This window comes from Aspergillus aculeatinus (genome assembly GCF_003184765.1).
Source record: "Aspergillus aculeatinus CBS 121060 unplaced genomic scaffold BO66scaffold_26, whole genome shotgun sequence".
NCBI lineage: Eukaryota > Fungi > Ascomycota > Eurotiomycetes > Eurotiales > Aspergillaceae > Aspergillus > Aspergillus aculeatinus.
Genome location: NW_020291495.1, coordinates 465,281 through 489,437, shown reverse-complemented (window position 1 = coordinate 489,437; position 24,157 = coordinate 465,281). Strand labels below are relative to the sequence as shown.

At 55.3% G+C, this 24,157-nt stretch overlaps 7 protein-coding genes and 1 pseudogene across 8 annotated transcripts; 3 read left to right on the top strand and 5 right to left on the bottom strand.

The window, feature by feature from the left end:
• Positions 1-3,510: 3,510 nt before the first annotated feature.
• Positions 3,511-4,736, top strand: BO66DRAFT_323605 (putative C6 finger domain protein; the record flags this gene model as incomplete). Its single annotated transcript, XM_025643809.1, has 3 exons — positions 3,511-3,631; positions 3,697-4,027; positions 4,082-4,736. The coding sequence occupies 3 exons, from the start codon at positions 3,511-3,513 to the stop codon at positions 4,734-4,736; spliced, it is 1,107 nt and encodes a 368-aa protein (XP_025503714.1).
• Positions 4,737-6,105: 1,369 nt separating this feature from the next.
• On the bottom strand, positions 6,106-7,553 carry BO66DRAFT_452487 (uncharacterized protein; the record flags this gene model as incomplete). The annotated part of the gene is made up of 3 exons (XM_025651945.1): positions 6,106-6,652; positions 6,778-7,105; positions 7,168-7,553. 3 exons carry the CDS (start codon positions 7,551-7,553, stop codon positions 6,308-6,310), a joined length of 1,059 nt encoding a protein of 352 aa, XP_025503713.1. The 3' UTR covers positions 6,106-6,307.
• A 444-nt stretch (positions 7,554-7,997) lies between these two features.
• On the top strand, positions 7,998-10,365 carry BO66DRAFT_471785 (amino acid transporter). Its single transcript, XM_025652898.1, has 2 exons — positions 7,998-8,990; positions 9,079-10,365. The coding sequence occupies exons 1-2, from the start codon at positions 8,470-8,472 to the stop codon at positions 10,265-10,267; spliced, it is 1,710 nt and encodes a 569-aa protein (XP_025503712.1). The 5' UTR covers positions 7,998-8,469; the 3' UTR covers positions 10,268-10,365.
• A 303-nt stretch (positions 10,366-10,668) lies between these two features.
• Positions 10,669-12,822, top strand: BO66DRAFT_452482 (Zn(II)2Cys6 transcription factor; the record flags this gene model as incomplete). Its single annotated transcript, XM_025651944.1, has 3 exons — positions 10,669-10,800; positions 10,897-11,159; positions 11,244-12,822. The coding sequence occupies 3 exons, from the start codon at positions 10,669-10,671 to the stop codon at positions 12,820-12,822; spliced, it is 1,974 nt and encodes a 657-aa protein (XP_025503711.1).
• Positions 12,823-13,864: 1,042 nt separating this feature from the next.
• BO66DRAFT_350591 (flavin monoamine oxidase family protein) lies at positions 13,865-15,400 on the bottom strand (the record flags this gene model as incomplete). Its single annotated transcript, XM_025644723.1, has 3 exons — positions 15,049-15,400; positions 14,684-14,984; positions 13,865-14,604 (listed from the first exon to the last, which is right to left on the bottom strand). Coding segments are annotated over exons 1-3 (1,359 nt in total), but the record flags the coding sequence as incomplete, so codon positions are not given.
• An 864-nt stretch (positions 15,401-16,264) lies between these two features.
• Positions 16,265-17,142, bottom strand: BO66DRAFT_471783 (O-methyltransferase; the record flags this gene model as incomplete). The annotated part of the gene is made up of 3 exons (XM_025652897.1): positions 16,265-16,324; positions 16,385-17,056; positions 17,107-17,142. 3 exons carry the CDS (start codon positions 17,140-17,142, stop codon positions 16,295-16,297), a joined length of 738 nt encoding a protein of 245 aa, XP_025503709.1. The 3' UTR covers positions 16,265-16,294.
• Positions 17,143-18,006: 864 nt separating this feature from the next.
• On the bottom strand, positions 18,007-18,092 carry BO66DRAFT_t166 (annotated as a pseudogene). The gene has a single exon. The product of its transcript is annotated as a tRNA-OTHER (tRNA).
• Positions 18,093-20,319: 2,227 nt separating this feature from the next.
• BO66DRAFT_438959 (uncharacterized protein) lies at positions 20,320-22,146 on the bottom strand (the record flags this gene model as incomplete). The annotated part of the gene is made up of 5 exons (XM_025651121.1): positions 20,320-20,525; positions 20,635-20,817; positions 20,889-21,049; positions 21,110-21,698; positions 21,774-22,146. The coding sequence occupies 5 exons, from the start codon at positions 22,144-22,146 to the stop codon at positions 20,320-20,322; spliced, it is 1,512 nt and encodes a 503-aa protein (XP_025503708.1).
• Positions 22,147-24,157: the final 2,011 nt, after the last annotated feature.

Genomic DNA, 24,157 nt, shown 5'->3' with positions numbered 1-24,157 from the left:
TGGGAGAGCCGGAAAGGTGGCAGCCAGGATGACGAAGAAAATGATGGGATCATTGGGATGGGATGAAGAGGGTGGCTCACCAATCAACGGGGTAAAGGACCCCAGTTGATGACGAGTCCCGACCTCCAGAAGGGCTTCGAGAAGCTCAGCAAACTTCGAGGCCTGTGTTTCATGTCCACGCTAATCCCACCTGGGTTAAGGTGGGATAAGGTGGTCACCGCCAAGTCATGCCTCAAAAGGGCAAGTCCCTGAGAGTCTGTCCCGAGTCGGTCGAGTCGAGGGCTCCAGGCTGGCACTGCACTGCACTGCACTGCACTAGAGCACCTCCAGGGCATAACTCTGTGATTGGGTTCGTCAAAGAGAATTCAAGTTGCTGCCCCACCTCCAAACCCACCCATTTGGCTATCCAATGGAACGCTTTATCCTCAACCCTGGGTCCCAACGAGGGAGTTAAATTTAAAACCACGCTCAATGGGCAAGACCCGGGATCCAGATTCCCCAGTTCTTCAAATCATGAATTCATTGACAGCTGAGGTCGCGGATAACTCATGCTATGCATACTGTAAGTTATCGACCGAGTGACTTTTTTCTCTTCTCTTCTCCTCTGTTCTCTGCTCTCTCTCTCCCCCCCTTCCTTTCTCTTTCTGTCGCGCTCTCAGCGGTCTATCATCTTCTCCTTTCCCTATCTCTCATCCAGTAGGTCAGCAAGGCCAAGATCCCCATCACCTACCTATGCTCGTCATGAGGTGGTGCTCCTGCTCACTTTCCCAAGAGCCCCAGGGCTTATCCTTCCACCTTCTCCCCTCCCCACTTTCTGTCCCTCCTCTTTTTGACTCGTTTTCCCATCTCTTACTTTCATCTCCACCTCTCACTAAGCCTCTTCCGGCTGTCTGTCACAGCTTCCGTCTCCTTGGGACCACGGGTGCGTGTGGTTTGGGATGAACCAGCTGGAGAGAGGCAGAGGGTCAGGGGTAAAACGGTCTTCTGCTATCATTCGACTTCAATGGTATGATCGGTCGTCCCTGATCCTGCCACAGGGGAAGAGGAATCAGCTTCCCAGCATCACTATCGGGACCTGCACACACCTGCAGTCATCATCGGATATGTCCCTGGCTAATCTACACACCTCCGACGCCAGGAACCAGATGTTGAACCCTGTCGCTCCCTATCATTCCTTCTCCTGATCCAATCTGGGAATCAGTTAGGTACAACCCACCGCCACATTCCGGGCCACTGTAATGATCCCTGTCGCCCGCTGAAGTAACTGTAGTCGGATGAACGCGTTCGATCGGGCAAAGCGTCGAGGCTGATTGCTGATCAGAGGTTGCTGGAGGAGCTGACTGCTTGCGGCCCCAGTCGGAATCTCCGATGGGGAGGCGAAAAGTGCCAGTGAGGTAAGCATCATCACCATCATCATAATCATTATTCATCGTGGTGGTGGTTGGTAGTGTCGTAGTAGTCTCTTCGTACCTAGACTAGTTTTGCAAGGAACACGACGCGAAAAGTAAAACACTCGAGGAAGATGTTTCACCCTGGAGTTAGCATAGGAATGCCCACCCGAGGCCAGGTTTAGTCCTCTTGTTCCATGGCTTTGCTTCAGCACTGACAGTACCTTATTAGCGATCTCACACAAGATTGGGTAATGGATATTGTGTGCGAATAAACCGCTCATTTTAGATTACTTTGCTACTCAGTACTTCGTCATCTTCTGCCTTCCCCCCTCTCTCCTTTAGTGAGCACTGAGCAAGTAGGTATCTGGAACTACAGTACGTATGTATGTATCTGCGACGGAGTGATTATGATGTTGATTTTCTCCCTACCCACCCTGATCTTTTTCCCATTCTTCACGTTAGTTCGAGTTGGGACAAAAATAAGAATCGCAGATATTATTTTTTTTTTGTTTTACTTCGTTTTTTTTTCTTTTTTTCTATGAATTTTTTTCCCTTGTACTTTTCTTTTTCTTTTAATTTTCCCCTGCCCACTGACTGTCGGTTAGCCTCATAAAGTTTCGACACTCTGATGCGATTGTCCTAATAGTGTTTCCTGTTATTCACATTTTATACTTTTACCTTGTGTTTTGGCTTTCAACACCCCTTTTCCTTGGGTATCTGCCCTATCGTTCACTCTGGCATCGATCGAGAATACCCTCTCTACAGAGACCAGCCAGATCCTCTGCATTGTCGGCACTTCAGCTGGCTGAACTTTAGCAGAGGAGTTAGAAGACCAAGCGAAACGAGCTCTCCCAGAAGGGAAAGTGATCCTAAGCAATCGCAGGAAATAAAATCAACCAGATAAATTAAAAGTCCCGAGATCCATCCTAGATCCCGGAGCGAAACTACGATACTACGACTCCTACGGAGGGAGTTCTCCGTATTTCCTCTGGACTGTTTTGCTTGACTACTATTACTCCTACTACACTAACTTACTTACTTCACTTTACTTCGCTTCACCATTCACACCACTCCTACTACTACGACTACTACCACTTTGCGACTGGCCGATTCAACTTCCACCACTCTCTTTCCTTCTTTCCCTCTTCCTCTCCCTCTCTCTCTCCCTCTCTCTCTCTCTCTCTCTCTCTCTCTCTCTCTCACTTTCTTCCTCTCTTCACCTCCTTCTCCTCTTTCTTATCCCCTCGTCTTAATCCTTTCACCCCTCACCGTTTCTCTCCTCTCCCCCCCTCTTCCTCCCCGCTCTGGGGTTAATTATCCCATCCTTCATTATCACCACTAATCATCCCGCACGATCAACTATTTTTCATCAACTGACATCTTTCATCCTCCGTGTCTCCTGCCTGACTTTGTTCCTTACACTTCTTTGATTACCTGCAGCTCCAGTGTTCCATCCAGACTACATACTTTAATTATTTTAATATTTCAGGGCGGATCCCTGGTTCCCTCCGCCATCTCAATTTATCTGGGCTGGGCCGAAATTTATCCTTTGCGACACCCTCCTTCCTCCCCCCCCCCCCCGCTAATACATTGCGACAAGGAAGCTTGGCCAAGAATCGGTGGACAATAATCTCGAAGACTACGAATCTTAATCCAGGTCTCACTTGTGGTGCTTGCGCCCCGGTCCGCTCAAGTCGCGTGAAACCGACCCTGCCTCTCTCCTGGACTGTGGTTTTGTGGTTGTGTGGTTCTGTGTGTGTGGGTGTGGCATTAGACGGTGCCTGCTGCGGACAAAGTGTGGAGTCCCACTGCTGAAACGAGGCCATTCGCAATACGTACCACGATAACGACCGTGATCACCGTTAGACTCCCATCTCGCCTCCCCCACCCACTCCTGGCTTTTCTTGCGACAAATTCACTTCCAGTGTCTGTCGCATTGATTTGACGCCTGCTTATCGAGACTCCAACAATCTGTTACACCTCTATATTCTCTTCGCGCGTCGGGGATCTACTTCCGCTATCCCACTTGACTCCACCATCTCGACCTTCGGCTCTCTGCGATTAATGCAGCTACTGCCTCAGATCTCCATCGTACCGTCTATCTACCTTTGCTGGGGCTATGCCCGCACTCGTTCAGGACATCAACCCCTCTCCGATACCACAAGGCGCGACCATGGAATCATCCGCTGCAGATAAGAAACGCAACAAGCTTGGATATCATCGTACCTCTGTCGCATGCGGTAAGCTCAGCTCTCCTCCACCTTCTGTGTGTCCATCAAAGCCGTTGAACTCATCACCATCCAAGTGCACTGTCGACGACGGAAAATCCGATGCCTTCTCGCCGCGGACGATACTCAGGGAAGATGCGAAAACTGCATCCGACTGCGAAAAGAGTGCCAATTCTTTCCCGTTGACCAGCAGCCTCCCATCGAGAAGAAATCACGCCCGAGTTCCCGATTGGAAACGGCATCGACAGATCCCTCGACAGCCTCGTCATCGCCTCCCACTCTCACTGGCGACCAAACAGAAGCTTACTTCCCTTACCAATCAATGGCACTGGGTGCGAACCCAGACGTAGCGGGGTTCAACGCCGCTGTCTTCCCCGGCAATCCGATGGCGACTTTTGCTCCTGGTTTGTGGATCTCTCGTGAAGGGGTGGGTCGATGAACTAACGCACTTACAGAGCGCAGTGTTCCTTCTTCTGAATTCGCGCCGCATCCGTCTATCGACCCGTCTACTGTCGCCTGGGATGAGTTTACAACGATCCCCGATCAACAAATGCTAGCATCCATGGCCGCGGGCAAGAACATGATGAACGTACCTGCCAATGTCTGGGCGCCTGCGCCGGGTCAAATGGCCCCAATGCCAACCGCGTCCCCTTTACCGGCCACCCCGACAGTCCCGTCGCAAAACCCAGCGCTCAATGCTGCACCCACGTACGCAATGCAACCCGATGGATCGGTGTGGCAGGTTGCTCCCGCGCGATCAATGACGTTCCCTGCGCAACCGACCGACATGACTGCGCCTTATCCCAACCCTGCTCAATTTGTGCAGCCGCTCCCCGCGGACCTCAAACGCAGAATGACCAGCCCGGCGCAGTCGTTCCCGGGCGTTCCGATGAACCCCCAGAGTCCTCCTTCCGCCGATCTTCAAGGGACACCGGTATCTGTGTCCTACCCTGGCCAGCCAGGGACGATGGGATATCCTGGTTGGCAGGATGTCAACGCCATGTCTCCCATGAGCGTGGTGCAGTACCCCATGTACGCTGGCGATCCTGTGCAACAAGCCGGCTTTGGTAGTCCTCCGCCGATGGGACATCCAGGTCCAGGACAATCCCCGCAATGACGAAGCAGCCGATGATGGGCGATTACGAAACATTCCCAACCAGAACTTTCCAAACTCTCAGTGGCATAATACCCCTGGCGACGCATTGCATACTTTTCATTTCTTCTCCGTCTGATACCAACCATGCATACAGCTTTACAATACCAGGCTGCTTGTTAGCGGGCGCATAGGATCTTGGGCGGTACATTTATTTCGATTCGACCCACGCGACCCCATTTTCTTCTATTTAACGATCGTTTCTCCCCTGTCCTCCTTGCTGCTGGACAGAAGTTTCATCTACTTACCATTTTCCTCCACCTCAATTTCCTCTTCGAGTGTTCATATTTAGCGTTGGATATCCATGGCGTGCGTCACGAGCTATGTGTTAAGTCACCAGCGGGACGGGTGTCTGATTATCTTTTGATATTTTGCTGTCTATTTGTTTTCGGCGTTCAGTGGATCTTGGGCTCAGCCGTCTTGGACCCGGATCAGTGGGTTGGGATCTGTCAGGACGGGATGACCGATAGACTGTTGTTCGACATGAAGATCATGGAACATAGAGGCGTCCTACCATTCTGCACCGGCTCGACATACTACCTAGCCACTTACTTTGTTTGTGTTGTTGTTTTCTTCCGTTTTGGTTTTGATTCCCCGAATAGATGGATTGGGTGGCTGGCTGGCTGGTTGAGGGCAGAGGGGTTTACTGTATTTGACTCGCGGGCATTTAGACTAATGTTGATACGTTCTTCTTGTGCATTGGTATACTGTAGACTGAGGCAAGTGATGTTCGATAAGAGAATCGACTCTACTTCCCAGTATCCAGTATCGCGGTTATGACCCCCATCCTCCTCTTCTCACTTTGGCGTCTGTAGGCTGAGACAACGGGAAAACATAGATACCTCCACAAACCAGCCTCAAATATGTAACCACAGGTAATAGAGAGCGTGATAAAGGAGAGACAGGAGAATTAGAGTGATTCTAGACAGTGTACGCACCTACTGCCAGTCTGCGTGGTACTACACTCGCCCCAGTCCCATTTCTGTCGAACCCCCACCTCTTGCAGATCACGACAAAAATGAGCGTAAGCAATTTGGTTGAAAGAAGACTTCAAGCCATCTGCATCTCAAGTACCGGCGGAAAGTCTTCGCCTCATTAGCAAGCATATTCCCCCGCGGACCACGGAGGAAAACAAAGTACATAACTTCGAGGCAGTGATGGTACAGTTCCCCTTGCAGGGGAATATTCTTTTCGTCCGTTGTACGATGCCTGGATCCTAACAATGAAAGGGATGATTACCCAATTGGAACAATGGAAGCGCGAATCCCAGAGGGGAGCGAGTTAGAAGATACCAGGTAGGAAGCGTATAGAAGGTATAAAACAGGACAAACATCGACGACACGTGCCCGTCAGTTCCAGGTAAGCCATCAAAGCAGTGACCGTACCTTCGCCTTCCATCATTTCCCCACCTACACCATCGCCAGAAACCTCCTTCATCGAGCCAGACATAAGCACAAGAGACAAACCCTCAGATCATATTCATAATCATATTCATTAACATCCTCATCATCCTCCCCCATCGAAACCAAAAAGACCTACACATCCACCAACTCCTCTAGCGTCGCCTCCAGAAACGCTCGCTGCTCCCCCAACGCCCCCCGAATCGCATCGACATCGAAGCAGCGCCGCGCGTGCTGCTCCCGCAGCCTCTTCAGCTGCACGCGCAGCCGCTCCTCCAGGTTCTCCATCCGGTACAGCGCATACTGGCTGTACAGTTCGGGCAGCTCGCTGATGCCCCGCAGACTGGTCAGCACGGTCTCGTCCTTGACGAGGGGGTTCCGGGGCCGGAACGCGGTCACCATGCTGATGCGCTCGCGGCCGCCGATGGCCTTCAGCGCTTGGTGCTCGATGTACCGGCCTTGCATTACGACGGCTGTGCCCTATCCCGGGATGAAGGTTAGCAAGGGGCTGAGGGAGAAATGAGGAGAGGGTTATAGGTGAGATAGATGCATTGATTGGGACAGGTGATAGTTAAGGGGGGGGCGGAGCGAGAGCAGCGACGCACCATCAGCGGTCCCCGGAATTTCAACACCTCCCCGTTGGCTGTCTTCACGGCAGTCTCGCCGCCGACCATCCCTTCGCAGTCGGAGAGCATCGTTACGCATACGAAGGGGTAGCTGTCGTGGTGCCAGGCGAAGGCGGGCACGCTGTCATCATCGTCGTCTGAGTCGGCGGTGGAGGACTTCTTCGACTCGACGACGGCGTCGTTGACGGAGACGTTAACGTGGCCTACGTCGATGTCCATCGCGGGCACGAGCTCGATCCCCGCCACGCGGGAGATGGTGGCCAGGAGCTCGGGGCTGTGCCAGGCGTTGAAGATGAAGGGGGCTCGTCTTGCGACTCGGCTTAGCCTCTTTCTCAGGGGTTGACAAATTTCACACCAAAGGATTCTTACTGTGGCCCGTATCCTCGGATCATATTCGTCGCAAAGCTGGAGGCATACTGGCAGTCACGGAGCACAGGCTCGCTGAAGATTTCAGCTCGGATCTGCTGAACCGCTTCTGGCGTGAAGAGGGGGAAGGGCTCGGAGAGTGCAGTCGGCGAGATACCCGCGCCTTCGAAGCCCAGGTCCTTCATCATGAAGACCTTTCCAGGTGTGGCAGTCGCCAGGTGCTTGGTGGCGTCGAAGTCCACTTTTTCGACGGCGCGCGCTCGCTGGATGATGGACTCGGGGATCTGTTTAGTGGGTCGTGTGGCGCGCAAGGTGGTTGAGGCGACCACGGTGGGTGGCGCGACGGGAGCCTGGATGGCAATGGGGGCTTGCACGGCGGCGGCGGCCATGATGAATATCGATGTTTGAGGCTTTTGGTGATTGAGAGTGGAGATGGATCTGTCGTTGATGTTGTCGATGGTCCATGATTGAAGAGGCCTTTATACCAGCCTTACCACTCTGTGCTAACCAGTATATCCTACCATGACGTGGAAGATATTCCACAAACGTTCAACAGTCCGCTGTGGTCTAAGTGGAGGATATACATGATCGATGGATGTATACTCTGGACCAGACGGCGCGTGAGAGTACCGAAAAAGGATAGGAATCCGGGGCTCCATGCCTCAGGAGGCAAACAATCCTCGCTCGAATCAGGAGAGAGCTCGCGATGCATGAGTAATCGATCATCCGATCTCTGTCCGACTAGCTAATGAGTATAAGATACATCCGCAGGGCTGCCCTCCAGCTGAAAATCGTGTGCTGACGACTGAAATCTCTGCAAGGCCCTGACAGCTGTGGCCCTGTCTCCTTTGCCAATCCCTCGCCGGTGACGACACGCCACATGTACAAGGACCAATACTGGGCTTCAGCGACACACCCTTATCTCGCACTACGTGAGGGGCCAATTATGTCTGCTTACTCGGTATCTTAGTCTGCTCTGGGCCTGATAAGAGGCCTCGATAACCCTCACGATCGATGCTTTGAGCGCACAGTGTGGCAAAAACATTGACAGCAGTCCATCAATGGCCAATGAACTTCAGCTCAAGCCCGATATGCTTATTCCATGCCGGTTCCATGACAATGCACACCGGGATCAGCCTGGAAGAGATTGCTCGCTTTGGTGTTTCGTTGCGATTCATGACAGATTGAAATTGGATTCCCCGGCCGGGTAGAGATAAGCTAGCGCTATAAAGGGCTTTGTACCCCATACAATACGTCCCTGTACGGATTCCCCCGACCTGTCATTGTCAACCGTCCCCGCCCACCATGACCATGACACCCCCCATGCAACATCGTCCTGTAGACGAGGAGAAAGGCAAATCGGCCGCCCAAAGCGACGTGTATGCTACCGTTTCCGACGTTGAACCCGGATCCATTATCCCGCCAGATGCCCATGGATTACAGCGTCGCCTGGATAACCGACAGATTCAGCTGATTGCGATTGGGGGCTCGATTGGGACTGCGGTGTTCGTGAGCATCGGCACCGCCCTCACCAAATCCGGCCCGGGCAGTCTCCTGCTCGCGTACATCATCTACAGCTGCATGCTCTCGCTGGTGAACAACTGCATTGCCGAGATGTCCACGTACATGCCCGTTGGAGGGGGATTTATTCGTCTGGCCGGCCGGTGGGTGGACGACGCCTTCGGGTTCATGGCCGGGTGGAACTTCTTCTTCTACGAAGCGCTGCTGATCCCCTTTGAAATCACGGCGCTGACCGAGGTGCTGGCTTTCTGGAGCGATCACATCCCCACCGCGGCCATCTGCGTGGCGTGTATTGTACTATATGCGTAAGCCACTTCCTTCCCACACGCGACCCCCTGATTAGGAAACACAAAAGCCCTCCGAAGACTCGCCTTGCTCACATCTCCTTCGCAGGTCCCTTAACGTCCTCGCAGTCCGAGCCTACGGAGAGGCGGAATTCTGGCTCTCCGGCGGCAAGGTGATCCTATTTTTCGTCTTGTTTCTGTTCACCTTCATCACCATGGTGGGCGGCAACCCGCAGGGCGATGCGTACGGGTTCCGCTACTGGAATAGCCCGGGCGCGTTCGCGACGCATCTGGCGACGGGGGCGCTGGGCCGGTTCGAAGGGTTCCTGGCGGCGCTGTGGGCGGCGTCATTCGCCTGCGTGGGACCGGAGTACATCTCGATGGTGGCGGCGGAGAGCAAGCACCCGCGGCGGTACATCAAGAATGCATTCAAAACGGTGTACTGGCGGTTCGGGGTGTTCTTCATCGGGAGCGCGCTCTGCGTCGGGGTGGTGGTGGCGTACAACGACGCGAACCTGGTGGCAATCACGACGGGGGCGTCGGCGGGGGCGGGGTCGGCGTCGGCGTCACCGTACGTGATCGCCATGGGCAACCTGGGGGTCAGCGTGCTGCCGCACATCGTCAACGCGCTGCTCGTGACCAGCATCTTCTCGGCGGGCAACACGTACACCTACACGGCGACGCGGGTGCTGCACGGCCTGGCCGTCGAGGGCCGCGCCCCGCGCATCTTCCGGCGCTGCACGCGCCACGGCGTCCCCATCTACTGCTTCGGCGTCGTGATGCTGTTCCCTTTCTTGTCCTTCCTGCAGCTCTCCAACAACACCGCCACCGTTCTGAGCTGGATCATCAACCTGACCACCTCCGCCGGCGTGATTAACTACATCGTCATGACCACGACGTACATCTGCTTCTACCGCGCGTGCCAGGCCCAGGGCTTCGATCGCGCCCAGCTGCCCTACCGCGGATGGTTCCAGCCCTGGAGCGCGTACATCGGCTTGGTCTGGATGGTCTGCGTCGTGACGTGCTACGGCTACAGCAGCTTCATGCCCTGGAGCGCGGCGGACTTTGTCACCTACTACACGATGGTGATCGTGGCGCCCGCGCTGTTCCTGGGGTGGAAGTTGTTGAAGCAGACCAAGTTCGTCCGGCCGGAGGAGGCGGATCTGGTCTGGGAGGCGCCGGCCATTACGGCGTATGAGGCGGAGTTGGAGGTCACGCAGCCCGCGGTGGGATTCTGGGAGGAGATGCTGCAGTCTCTGCGGGGGCTTTTGGTTCGGAAGGACAAAATAAGTGAGTGATCCAAATCAGGAATGAAAACCCAGCCGAAGGCTGTTTGAAAAGTGCAGTGCCATGCATTTCAGTGCAGCTGGAAATGCGGGGTAAAATCGGCCGCTTATTTTTAGCTTGCCTTGTTGGAGTACATCTGTAGATAGCGATAGCAAATCCCACCAAAAGCGACAATCCTCCATCACGCCTTATCTTGGTTACTAGACTAGTGACTAGTGATATCACACATAAACCACCCCTCCACACCCAAAGCACAATAAAGGCAAGAGGAGCGGGGGGATTCCTTTCCCTATATGTCTTAAGTTCTTAACACGAGAAACTCTCCTGGGCTCCTTCGCCTCCCTTCCCTTTCTCACCCCTCACCCCTCACCCCCAAGCATCTACAATCAACCAACCCGAATTGAATAAGCAAATGGAAATCCCAAACCCCGACCTACCCCCGAATTGGCCAACCCAAACGCAATTACAACCACCCTCAAAAGGGAAAAATAAACGCCGAGCCCCGAAATCCCGCACGGGATGTGAGAGTTGTAAGAAGCGACGGGTGCGTTCTCGCCTTTTTTCTTTTGTCTTTTTTCTTCTTTTTTTTTCGCCTGGCAGGTGCATGAGGAATAGTACTGGATGCTGAGGGGCAAAATAGCGACGATGCGATGAGAGCAAGCCTGCTTGTTATGAGTGTCAACGGCGGGGGCAGACGTGTCCCGGGTATACTCGGCCATTTATACGGTGGGGGGATGAGGGGAAAAAGAGGAGGAAGAGGGTTGCTGGGGCTGCGGAAATCGGGAGGGGGGATGGGGCTGTGGCTGTGACTATGGCTATGACTTTGCCTCTGGTTGAGGATGAGGATGACTTGGAGGATTTTGGGGCGGGGACGCAGGGCGAGAGACTTCCTTTGGCTGGAGAGTTGGAGGGAGAAGAAGGGAATGATGCTCAGGCGAACCCCGTTGACTTGGATATCGGGCTTCTCACGGAGATGGACGGAGGTAGTCTGGCTGACCTTCTACCGGCATCAACTCCTCAGGCGCTACACAATGCACTCGCTCTACCAGGCCTGTCGTCTGCCCGCACCCCAAACCAGATAGACAACCTGGAGAGTCTCCGGCGACGACTCACAGACACCTCCATACCCTCATTCCTGGTGCACCTCCCCGCTCTGCTGGTGGAATACTACTTTGACTACGTCTGCGCCATGTGGTCGTCGTTCGACTCGGACCTCAACCCCTTCCGCACCAACATCGCCCGCCTCTGGAGCCAGAACGCCCCCATCTACTACGCCATCCAGAGCATGGCCGCCGCCTCGCTGGCCGGCGACTTTCCCGGCATGCGCGCCGTGGGCGCCCAGATGCAGCGGCGGGCCATCCACGCTTTGCAGGAGGCGATGGCGGTGTCGCCGACGCTAAACGATGAGAATCTGTTCTACGGGCTGTTGATGGTCGGGTCGACCACTGCGTGGCACAACGGGGGCGACCTGGGGTTGCCCTATCTCCAGGCCGCGCGGCGGTTCCTCGTGCGACAGAGCCGGAGCCACGCACACAAATCTCCCACATCATCCTCGAATTCGGAGGTGCTCACCCAACAGTATCCATTTTTCAAGCAGTGTCTATTGTACTGGAACATGCTAGCCGCGTTCGTCGCGCAGGATATCTCGGATGTCGGGGCTGCTGACAGCGACGGCGACGGCGACAGCGACCACCACCTACCGATCTACGTGGTCAACGGCCAAACCCTTCTACACCCGTGGACGGGGCCTCTCCCCACTGCACTGCAGTATTTCTATCAGATCGCACGCCTCATTCGATCTGCGCGCCACGCGCCACCCATCAGCCTGACCACTGCCCCAGAAACCCAGCAAACAAACCCACTCCCCTACGACGACACCATCCACTCAACTCCCCACGCGAAAGCCCAAACCCTCGAAACCGAGCTCCTCACCTTCGACGTCGACGGCATAGGCCACCACCTTCCGACAGGCGACACCAACACCCCGGCGAACCACTTCACCATCCTCGCTGACGCCTACCGCTGCGTTGCCCTGCTGCAGATCTACCACGCCTTCCCAGCCATCCTCGTCTCGAGACTCCACTCCCAGCAAGGCGTCCACATACCCGAGCATCCGGCTCTCCCCATCCTCTCCGCGGAAATGACCCCCCGCCAATTCCGACGGCACCTCGCCCTTCATATCATCGCCTTACTAGAAACCCTCCCCGTCACCTCAGGAACGAGGGTAATGCAGCCCGTCCTCCTGGCCGCGACGGCGGGGAGTCTGGTTTTCTCGAGAGGAACACCGCTAGGCGTGGCGGCGGACGCGTGGGCGCCGTTCGACGCCGTGGATGTGGAGATTGCGCAGGCGCGGCGGCGCGTGAGCGCGCGGCTGGCGGATCTCACGCGGATTCTGCCGCGGCCGCCGCTGGAGCGGGTGGGGGATTTGGTGCGCGAGGTGTGGAGGCGGGCGGATGATGCGGGTGCTTGTGGGGGGGAGGAAAGGGGTGGAGGTCAGGAGGATCAGGAGGAGGCGTTTTGGTTGGATGTTATGATGGAGAGAAGGTTGGAGACTATCATGGGGTAGAATGTCTTGTTGGCTCTTGGATGGGTAGTGGGGATGGTTGTGGAAGGCACTGCTATGGGTTGGTGGAGATAGGGATAGATTGCGAGGGAGGTGGCGTGGCGATATGATGCTTGATACTTAGGGTAGGATCTCTACAATATACTATACTGAACTCACTTCTGTGACGATCCTGTATATAAAAAAATGCCCCTCAGATGATTATGCGACCCCAAAGGACTGTACTACAAACACACCCCTTGACAAAGAATAATCAACGCCCCCTTCAAAGCACTTATCTGCCCTCCATCCCATTCCCACATCTAACCTTTCTTGTACACCTCACTCCAAACCCCAACCCCAACCCAGAAGAACAACATCAATACTGTACCAGAATCCACCCCAGTCAAGCCCCGGCAGCGCATTCCTTACCGAATCAGGCAATCCAACCCGCCCCGCCCCGCCCTGCCCTAGTCTGATCCCAGATCAGTGGACGGTATATATCCAGCCAGCAAAAAGGACAACAGTAAAAACGAACTAACGCTGTAACTAAAGTTGTATGCAGCTTATCAACACGAACGGGGCGGGCGATACCCACCACGGTAACTAGTGCTTCTACTAAGTGGTAATACCCTGGGTGCAGTCCGAGGTCTGTGTCCCGGCCGTGGGTTTGAGGGCCCGAACGGGAAAAGGGTTCCCCTTTCCTGGGTCTGCGCAGGAGATTGATTGTATGGCGGGAGGGGAGAATGTGTTTGGTGATAAATCAATGGATGGGGCTGCATTGCTTTTGAATATGTCAATTCGACCATGTTGGATGAATTTAAGATGGGTTGATTCGTGGTGAGAATTGTACTGTACAGTATGGTGTATGGAGAAGGAAGGGCATGCAGCTTAGTTTGAACTGATATTCACAATACCTCGAACAGAAAGACGCATCAAGTCTTACTGTAAGTACAGTATTCCCCACTACCACTACCTCAATAAGCTGGAACCGCAACAAACGGCTCCCACAGCAAAGCAGACAAGCGAAAAGAAACTACAACACCGCCCTCCCCATCCCCCTCCCCCTCAAGGCCTGCACCACCTCCTCCGCCCCCTTCTCCCCGGACCACAACGCCCCCTCCATATACCCCTTCCAGACGGCACTATACTCCGTCCCCACGAAATGCACATTCCCCACCGCCCGCCCATACACCTCTTCGTACCGCGCCAAATGCCCCAGCGCCGTGATCGGCGCCAACGCGCCCCGAATATACCGCTCGTGCTGCCAGATCTGATCGAACATCTCGATCGGGCGCCACACCTCGGACGTGTCGTCCTGCCCGAACACCCGGGCCAGCTGCTTCAGCACCGCCGCCCGCCGCTCGTGCGGCAGCAGCCGGCTCCACTGCCTCCCTGGGGCCCCGTTCACGAAGCACGTCAGCGAGAAGTGCCGCCTCTCGTCGACGGAGGTGTCCCGCGCCAAGATGACGGGCCCCGCGTAGCTGGCGAAGTACCCGTTGAAGTGCTGGGCGCGCCACCAGGGCGTGTCGTAGCAGATGATGGCCTTGTTGTAGTCGCCGAGGATGGTGGTGTCGGTGACGGTGCGGACGGCGGGGGGAAGCGGGGGCGTGATCGTGAGTTCTTTGTACATGGTGCTGGGGAGGGAGAGGATGAGCTTGCGGGCCGTGTAAGCTTTCTTGTCGGATGTCGTGGTGGTGACGGTGACGTGGGAGGCGTGGTCGTGGATGGCCTGCACGGGGGTCGAGAGGTGGATGTTTTGGTGGCCGATCAGAGCTGCCAGGCGGGTGGCGATTGTTTGGGCGCCTTGGCAGGTTGGGCAGATGTTAATAGTGGCACCTCCCAAGAGAAGAGTAAAATGGGGTATGTGGGGATGGGCTCTCACCATCCTGAAAGCGCAGATACTGTCCCCCCGACGCGTCGTCCGCGCGGACCGCCAACAGCCCCCGGTTGCGACGACAGTAGTCGATGAACCACCCCGCCGACTCCTCGCTGGCCTCCACCCCGTGCATCACCTGCGCCCACAGGTTCACCATCTGGACCACCCTGGGCAGCGCCCCGAGCTTGCGCACGTACTCCTCCAACGTGATGCTGTCGTCCTCGACGGAGACGGGCCCCGGTTTGAGCGATTCGGCCTGGATGTGGTCGCGGACAGACTCCAGGCTCTTCTTCTCGTCCTCGCTGAACTGTTTCGCCCCGCCCGCTTGTCAGCATCTCATCTCATTAGGGTTCAACGAGAAGGTCACACACCTCCGGCGTCACGCCGAACGGAAATAGAAACCGCTCCTCCCCGCTCGGCTCCATCACCGCCTGGCCCGCCAGCCGCTGCTGCACAACCTTCATCCCGAACCGCTGCGCATACGCCCACACCCGCGGCTGCAGGGTGTCGTTGATCCAGGCAGCGCCGAGCTCGACGCAGCCCCGTCCCGAGGCCAGCGGCACGCTCCAGACCTTGCCGCCGACGCGGTCGCGGGCTTCGAGAACGAGAACCGAGAGCCCGGCTTGCTGGGCGGAGTAGGCCGCTTGGAGGCCGCTGAAGCCGGCGCCGATGACGATCACGTCGTACATGATGGGGTTCTGCCAGTAGAGGGGGCAGTTTTGGGGCTGGAAAGGTGGTTGGGATGAGAGCTAGGCTGGGGAGCTTCATATATATGTGTCACAATATTGCATGGCATGATTTGTAGCAATGGTAAGTTAGCAGCGGAAAGTTGGTCAAGTGAGGAAGGTACCCTTCCGGGCGGGGAGCTCTCATTGTCATCTCCCGATCTGGCTTAGGGCTGGCTCTCATGGTTTTTGCCGGATTGGGAGGGCACTCACATGACTGCAGGGTGCAGTGCAGCATGCATTGGGGGTTTTCTTGCTGCCGTGTGTCCTGCAACAGTGAGTACAGCCCGTTCTATGCAATGGGCAGAGACCTTTCGGCATCAGACTTTGCTGTTGCGTACTGTCTCAGTCACTACTAGTATCTACTATCTTTACGCCCGCTCGCCCGCTTCCGTGCCAAGACTCGGTATACTACGGTGTGAGTGAATTGTGGCCAAACATAGTCCCATATCTTGCAATGTGTTTTCAAATTGTTGATGAAAATGTCAATTTGGGACTCGAAAATAACCAGAGCAAGGAGAGTCAAGATTCTCACTCAAAAACCTCCCCAAATACAAGGGTGGAGCAGACTGCAGAGGACGCCGCCGCGACCTCAGGCAAACAATGCAAACATGATAGTCTAGCTTAAGAACGCATGACTTTCTTGACTTGAATGAAGGCAGCACCACCCATATCCATCACCTGGTGCAACAGAGATGATATCGCCAGACATACTATCACAGAAGAGCAACGATATTACACCAGATGTTGACGTTGTTAAAAAAAACAACCAGAACAACGTGATCGAAAGCCGTCTTCGCACGGGTAGAGTAGCACCGGCCCGAGAAGGAAATATATTCCCAAACTCACCACATCCAGCCATCACCAACGCCACTCCAGACACTCCTCACCCCTAAACCTTCCTACTAATCATCACAGCATCCTAGAACAAAGCCAAGTCAGCAACACCACACATCAATCTCCCTACCAAAGGTAAACAAACCTCCTGCCCATTGACCAAAGTATAAGGCAACGTCCGACTCTCATACCGCACCACCCTCCCCTCGACCTCATGCACCGCCTGCTCCATCCACCGCGCATACGCCCGCGCCCCCTCCATCCCCACATTATCCGCCACGACCAGCGCGCCCTCCCTCAACAGCCCCAAATTCTCGGCGACCAGCAAATCCGGAAGATACAGCTCCCCCCAATGATCGACAAACAGCAGATCCACCGCTGCGTTGCCCCCAAGTTCCCGCGCCACCCGCGCCAACGACTCCTTCGCCTCGCCCACAAGCACCCGCACCAGATCCCCCAGCCCCGCGAAGTCGATCAGCGATTGCGCTACCGCCGCGTACGCCGCGTTGCTCTCGAGGCTGTAGTACCGTGCTGCGTGGCCGGGGGTGGTGGTGGTGTTGGTGCGGCGCAGCTCGTCGGCGAACTGGATGGCGGAGTAGCCGATGTAGCCGCCTAGCTCGACTATCGTGCGCGGGGAGGAGGAGCGGATGAGATCGACGATGGGCTGGCTGCGTTCGGGGCCGATGGTCATCATGCAGTGGTTGTGGGCGGTGGCCCAGTTGTCGATTTCCGTGAGGATGGCGGTGGGGTTGTTGCGGAGGTGGGCGGCGGCGGGGTGTTGGAGGAGGTGGGTTTGGAGGGCTTGTTCGCGGCCGTCCTTTGGGGGGTTAGTTTTGGGGAAAGGGGGTGGGAGTGGGGTGGACGTACGCCGTGCCAGATGGTTGGGGGGGATTGGGTGGTCATTGTTGGTGTTGATCAGGATTGTTGGGAATGGTTGGATGGTGAGGTTGGAATCTGATGGTTGGAGGATATGAAGAGAACTGGTCTTTATACTTGCTATACTCTGGCTGCCTCTCTATGAAATTGATCTTATCAGATCAAAAGCGCTTTCTCCGAGGGATAGACCGAGATGCGGGGATAGCGTCGGCCTCGGTTTTCTTAGGGCCGAGATGCTGTAAAGCCGAGGAGATGTCCGAGTTGGGCCGGCAGCGGAGGGAAGATCATCTTAGATAGCTGTTAGGGCTGTTTCGATGGCTGTACCAGGCCGTATGAGCCAGATTAGAGAAGGAGTTCAAGATGCTCGTGGGCTTCACTACTGCTAGTAGAGTTCTCGTGGATCAGTCAAGCTCATGCGTTTGAGTGTGGAGGACGACTTTCTGTGTAGCGCAAACTTGGGAATGAACGTCCCCACAGTCTCTTACCTTTCTGCATTTCCAGGACCAACAAGCGGGATACTAAGTGCCTAGAGTACATCGCATAATTTTAGCAAGCCGTCAAGAGCAACACCCGACTAGACCACCGAATCCACCTGTGCACCCAAAACTGCCCGCTCCATCGCTTCCACCTCTGCCCGCCCCCACAGTCCTAGGATATCATATCTCTCACGAACAATTCCAAAAAGCAACCCCAAGCCCCTTACAACTACCATTACCAGTAGTCCCCAGAGACGAAATACACGCGCATCCATCCACATGACTGCCCCTCCCCCTAAAAACACACTGCAATGACGCCCTACCGCACCCCTCCATCCCCACCACCACCCCAAGACAACGATGACATCCCAATGACACAACCCCTCCCCCCTTGGCAAGAAACAAAAAAGAAATTCCCCCGTACTGGGGTTCGAACCCAGGTCTGAAGCAGGAAACCGTTAGGTGACCCACAACCGTCGTCTCCATCTAGACCATACGGGGTGTTTGTTGCGAGGGACAGCACTTGCCGGGCCTATATGTTTGGTTTGGGTTAGGCTGTTGCCACGGTTTTGCGGCACCGCGAGGCTTTTTGGAGGATCTGGGGTGTTTTGAGTAGCTGTTCATGATGGCAAATGGGTTTCGAGGAGTAGATTTGGGTTTCTGGGGTTGTGGGGATGTTGGTTGGTGGGGGTGGGTTGGCTTGCTTGATGTCTGGGGGAGGGGATGTTGGAAGTTGATGGTCTCCGGAGCGCGAAATGAGTGGTTGAGTGATATGTGTCTTTAGGAGTACGCGCAGGAGGGGAGATAGTAGCTTGCTTGTTTCAAGGTTCAAGTTGGCTGTCGCGCCTCCCTTGCCTGTGAAGCCTCGCGCACTTGGTTGTACGGTTGGCAGGCTGGTCAGCTGACCAGGGGTTTGTAGACCGCAGGCGCGATGCTGGCATTCTAAGTGCCTGAAGCTGCATTACTGCCTCTTGGATACCATGAGATATAGTAGAAATGGATTTTATATCGATAGTATAGCCCACTAATGCCATAGTCTATCTATAAAGAGATTATCATCGCGAGAGAAACATCACCTCAACTCCTGAATGGCGATTAGCGAGTCTTCGACCTCTGACCTTCCACAGCAGTGAGCATCTAACTCGTAAGCGCCTCGGGCCAACCCCATACATCTCTAGATTCGTGAGAGACTTTTATTATCATACGTATGTTTTCAAGCTATACCAAATCTTCTATATATGTATGCATCTCTTGGTGAGTAACCGCCTTAGGCCAACAGCCCATAGCTGCAAATTGATTCCCATCATAGTTAGACGACACCTGATCGCAGCTCGACCAAGATGATTTCACACCCCTGCAAGTAAGTTTGATAGAACCGTAGATCTCGTCGTTTGGTGTGAAGTACGAGAGCTTGCTAGCTAAGTCAATCGTCTGAAGGCGGCGAGAGCCAACCGACTGCAATAAGGCGGCAGACTTCTGTCAAACTTGAAGAGACCCATGCGCGTTTCAAGTAGGATATCCACCCAAGAGTCTGGCACGACTTGGGTCATGAGCTGTTCCATGCTACTTCCTCCCTGACGCTGCTCGCAAGAGGTGTTCGGCTCGAGTAAGTTCAAATGGGGAAGGAGCTCCTGCCGAGTCGTTGAAATCATCCGCGGCGGCAGTCAAGTCCTGCGATCTGCGATCGAGATGGACTACCTTGTACAGTTGACGTGATCATTCGGAAGATAAACAGACAGACAGACAGACAGCCAGCCCCAAAGATAAAGTATTGTCAAGCAAATACAGAGTTCCATAGCCAACTCACGCACGCCCAGAGCAGGATGGAACCTCCGTCAACACCATCACCGCTTCCTTGGCGACGGTATCTCGCTCCCAAGACCTCCATTTCTTCTCGGGTCAGGCCGGCGTCACTGTAAGGCGGTTCCCTCGTGTTGATTTGCGGCAGACGGGCCATGTTTCTTACAGTTGGCCGGGGATCGAGTTCACCCCTTCCTTGGCTACGGTATTTCGCCACCAAGACCTCCATCTCGTCTCCGGTCAGTCCGGCGTCGCTTGGAGGACGCGATCGAAGTTCTGCCCAAGGTCCACGCCACTCGCGCCAGGGAAGTCCTCGAGGACGAGGTCGTGACCCCAATGGGGTGGGATCGCTGGATGACCGACATCGCAACCACGAGAATCGGGTGGTCACTCTGGGAAAGCAGGATGTGCCTTAGAGATGCCAGACACAAGACGGCTCCAACTCCCCTTATTACCCCGGCGCGCGTCCTCAAGTTCAGGGTCGCCTTCCCCAGCGTCACTGTGGTGAATCCGGATCGCGACCTCCGCGCCGGCGGCTCATGGCCTCGCCTACCGGAACAGACGTACTGTCAACGGGGACTGCGTGATGCTGCCGTGCAGCGTCATTGCTCGGGGCAGCCGGCGCCGCAGTAGAACAGGGTGATGTTCACAGCATCCACCGGCGCACCGTTCAGGCAGTTGATAACCGGCCAGATCGCAAGACTGATTGATCTTACGGGTGAGTGCTGATTCTCTGCTGTTGTAGGTTCCCACATCAGGGTCCGCTCCATGAGCGAGCAAGCAAGGCACAAGTTTACAATCGTCCGAAGCGATACTCTGCAACAAGGGCATCTCAACCCCTGTATTCACGTCTGCTCCACGCGGCCAGGAGCGCTTCGACTGGCTCATCTCCATACCTCATCGGGGCATACGAGAGCGCCGTCTCACCCTACGGGTCCGTCGCATGAACATACGTGCCGTGTTCAAGTAGATCCCTGACCCCCTCCTCGCTGCCGCAGTAGGCAGCGTACTGCAGAGCTGTTCGCCTCCGTCTCGAGATCGCCGTGTCAATGTGCCGGTCGGACGGCGGTGGATCACGGGCGATCTCGAGGTGACCATCGCCGGCGCATGGTTGCATTGGAGGCCTGACCGACACTGGTGGGCTCGTCAGTCGTGAGCGTGCCTGTATCGATCGTGTCGGGATCCGAATCTGCCGACGTAGTTGCTATGATAACCGACATGAAACTAGGCTTAATCACAGCACCATCGTATTGTACCCTCTGGGGATCTCTGACTTCATCGTCCTGAAGTGTAATATGTCCCTCTTGTCTCGGTATCGTCGGCTCTATCTCCACCTGTAGAACCTCTTCCGTGGTTGTCAGCTTCAGCACCTTCTGGCTATCCAAATGTAGATTCTTCTGAGTCGCGGCTGTTGGATGAGGACTCCCTGGCGATGAGTCGCTCGCCTCCCCAAGCATTTGATAAAACAGTTTGAAAACTCTATGTAAGGATTCTCACTCAGAAACTCCAGCAGAGTTACCAACTCTCGCCATCGTAGCAGGGTTCCAGATATATAACACGGTGATCCGCTGCCGGGCGAAGATTCAGCTTCCGACTTCTTATCAACAGACACGCGCGCCAGTGCGCCGCAGTCACAAACAGGCATGTCTGGTTGATCTCTGTGACCGCAGCAGTGAGCATCTCCGTGACGAGCCTAAACCCCCTCAAGTCCGACTGACACTTCCGTTGACGGCTCGTATCGAGGGTCACGCAGGTAGTCTTTCCAAGACATCTGCGCACGCAACAGATGGCAGGGTGGCGATACGCGCGTCTCATCGATCGTCGCTGATCGCATAGAGCATTCATTGTCTGGCTCGAGTACTTCGCGCGCGATGCAGCCAAAAGTCGGGTCTCTTTGCCTGCGACTGGATCTTGTTATCCGGGAATTGAGTTCATCGGCTCGAATTGGCAAGTCCGGGTCTTTGGATTCTGGGATACCCTTTGACTCCCGAATCACTTGTCGCGCTGGAGCAGCCATTCCCGCATAGGCAGGATTGGACAGCCGTGCTCTTGACAACTGGCTCCCGAATCTGTATGGCAGAGTCGAAGCCGGTCGTTGGTCCTTGCACCTGGCCTCTGCCGCATTCGTCCGCTTGGCCTCATCCTCTCTGCTGGTGATCAGAGGTGCTGCCTTCTCTCCAGCGGATGCGTACCATTTCCAGTCCACCCGTCCCCAATACGTCACGCGGTCGGTGGTGCCCCGGAAGAGTGCAGCGATCCCCTCTGCCCCCAACTTCTTGGCAACGGCGCAAGCGCTGATATCGATGGCTGTGACATGGGAACATTAGAGGTGTCCCCAGCCACCGCACGCATAACCAGGGTCTGCTGACCCTTGGTTCACACGGCCTTTTGCGCTTGCTGTTGGCATGTTGTCGGAAGAACTATTTGTTGATGAGAAGAAAGGTGCGGGGGCAATGTTGGGAGCTGTGGTTGTTGTGGTGCTCGCGGCACTCACAGCGCTCTGTGGCTCTTCCTCCGGCTGGTGGTGGTGCTGTCGGGTAGTACTCCTGTCTGTCTTGGTGGATGCCGGTGGCGTCTCGTTGGGGCAAGGTACCGGCCAGGCTATACCGCAAGCTAAACAGGAGTGGCCTAGAGCCCCGGGCACAGGACTTGGAATAGGCCTTGTTGAACTCCGCACGCCAGTACCACGGGCGTCATAGGCGGGGGTAGATCTCTTTCTTGAGTCCTCGTGCTCTGGCCGGTTGTGACAGAACATGACAGGGAAAGAAGTATGCCACGCCAGTTTCAGCAGCGATTCCTTCGACTGGGAAGTGGCCGCTATTAAGGATTGGAGTCGAGACCAGTCGTGACCACGCGTTCTGATGGTTTCCATCGTCTGGGTAGCATATGCCGAACCTCAGAATCTGTACATGATAATCGGCCATCGGGGGAATTGCAATAGCCGAGGGCTGCGTGGAAGGCAGGCTAGAGAGGTTGACCGAGGGCAGGAAGGCGTTCAGCGCGGTAGGAAACGCCTACTGCTTCGCCCTTTCAAGGTTCTCCGCCTTGATTTTCAGTCCTCAGGCTTTTGGTCTTAGTCCCGAACTGAAGATTCCGTAATGGTTGTTTTATAGAAGGTTAGTTCCGGCAAGGGCCAGCCATCTTTTTGCTTGACAAGAGCCGCATTCTGAAGCGAAATCCGAGTCTCCACCCCTGTGGTCTGATGGCAGGATAGTGAGACGTCAACGGGAGATCGTTCCTGAGACGTGCCTTGTTTGAAGACGACATATGCTCTTTTGCCTGCTGCTGCTGCTGATGATGAGGCCTGTCCTGGTCAGGTCTCTCTCGGTCTCCTGCTTTCAGATACTGCAGCCCTCGCCGCGCACATGCCAGGGGGCACTCTGCGCTCTGTACAGACGAATGAACTAGCTGGCCCACCTGCCCCTGTTGCTCTCTACCAACATTGTACAGGTACAATGAGCCCCCCTGTACTTTGCAAGAACACCCGGGGACTGGCCCCCAGTTGGAAGAAGCACCACGGGACATTGTAGATGCTCTTGGATCTCGCCCCCGGCTACTGGGTCAACGATTGGGTTTGCCGGGAGCGCAACAGGGCGCTGAAGTTGATGTTGCTGGGTATTTCGGTCCTGCAGTCGCCGGCGACGTTGGAAAGAAAGTCAAAAGAACAGAACAGAACAGAAAAGAAAAGAAATGAGAAGCCGGATACCTTGCCGAAAATGATCTGCACTCTGATCTCTGCGATATTTTCTGTCGAGTACGATGTGTGTAGAGCTATCCATCCATAGTGCAAGCGCATTCAAGGTGTTGGAATCAGCCAATTCACCTAGCGCAGACGATGCGCGGCGTAGGACAACCTCCACCAGGGGGTGATCGCGATCATCCAATAAGCCTTCCTGGGTCAGGGGAGAGATGTAGCCATCGAAACCCAGTGCAGGCCCCGCAAGTCAACTCACATCATGTGTAGTCTTAGACCAGGATCTGTACCCAGTGTGATAAAGTCCAGGGTAGGCTTCAGCTGCCGTACAACTGGACCTGGTCAGTGATCACCCAGCAGACTGTCCTTTCCAGTGGGTTCCTCAACCCAACCACCAGGTTGGGGACCGGCGTCTCTGTGTGGCATTGAATGTGAAGAAATCTATTGCGACATTTGTAGGTAGCTGCTGGGAGTCGCCGCTGCCCATGGTGAGTAAACTCTCAAGAAGTAAGGCTATTGCTAAGCGACTCTGCCAGTCAGATAACGCCCGATATAATACCAGACAGCCAGGGTTTCCTGTCCTGTTCGCAGGGCGCCTGTCCAACGCCCTTATGAACGTCGTCGAGGTGGTTGAAGTATGGGCTTCGATCTCCGTAGACGGCTTACGGTTTCTGCGTGGTGACGGATCACCAGAGCTTTCGTGTAGGATCGCTGTCTTGCGTTACGGTTGCTTCTCGAATCTCCACGATATGTCAGGAAAGGTCACATCCTGCGATCCCGTCGACTCGCGCAAGTCGTTTATTGAGTACCAGACCTCATATAAGTTGTTGTGGTGGTCGGGTCTCTCCTAAGGCCCATCGGACATTCTCTCCGCTGCGACGAGTGAACCGATAGAGCGTCCTGCTGCCCGGGAACGGTGGGTAGCGCTGTTCTCGCGATCAATCTAGAGGCCGTGATTATGGAACCGGCCATCTTCAGAACGTGCTGGACATGTTTGCCCGAGGAAGGAAGATTAAGAATAGATGGTGTCGAGCCGCATGAGGGGGCTGTCCGGCGCCAGCTGCTCGCCCAC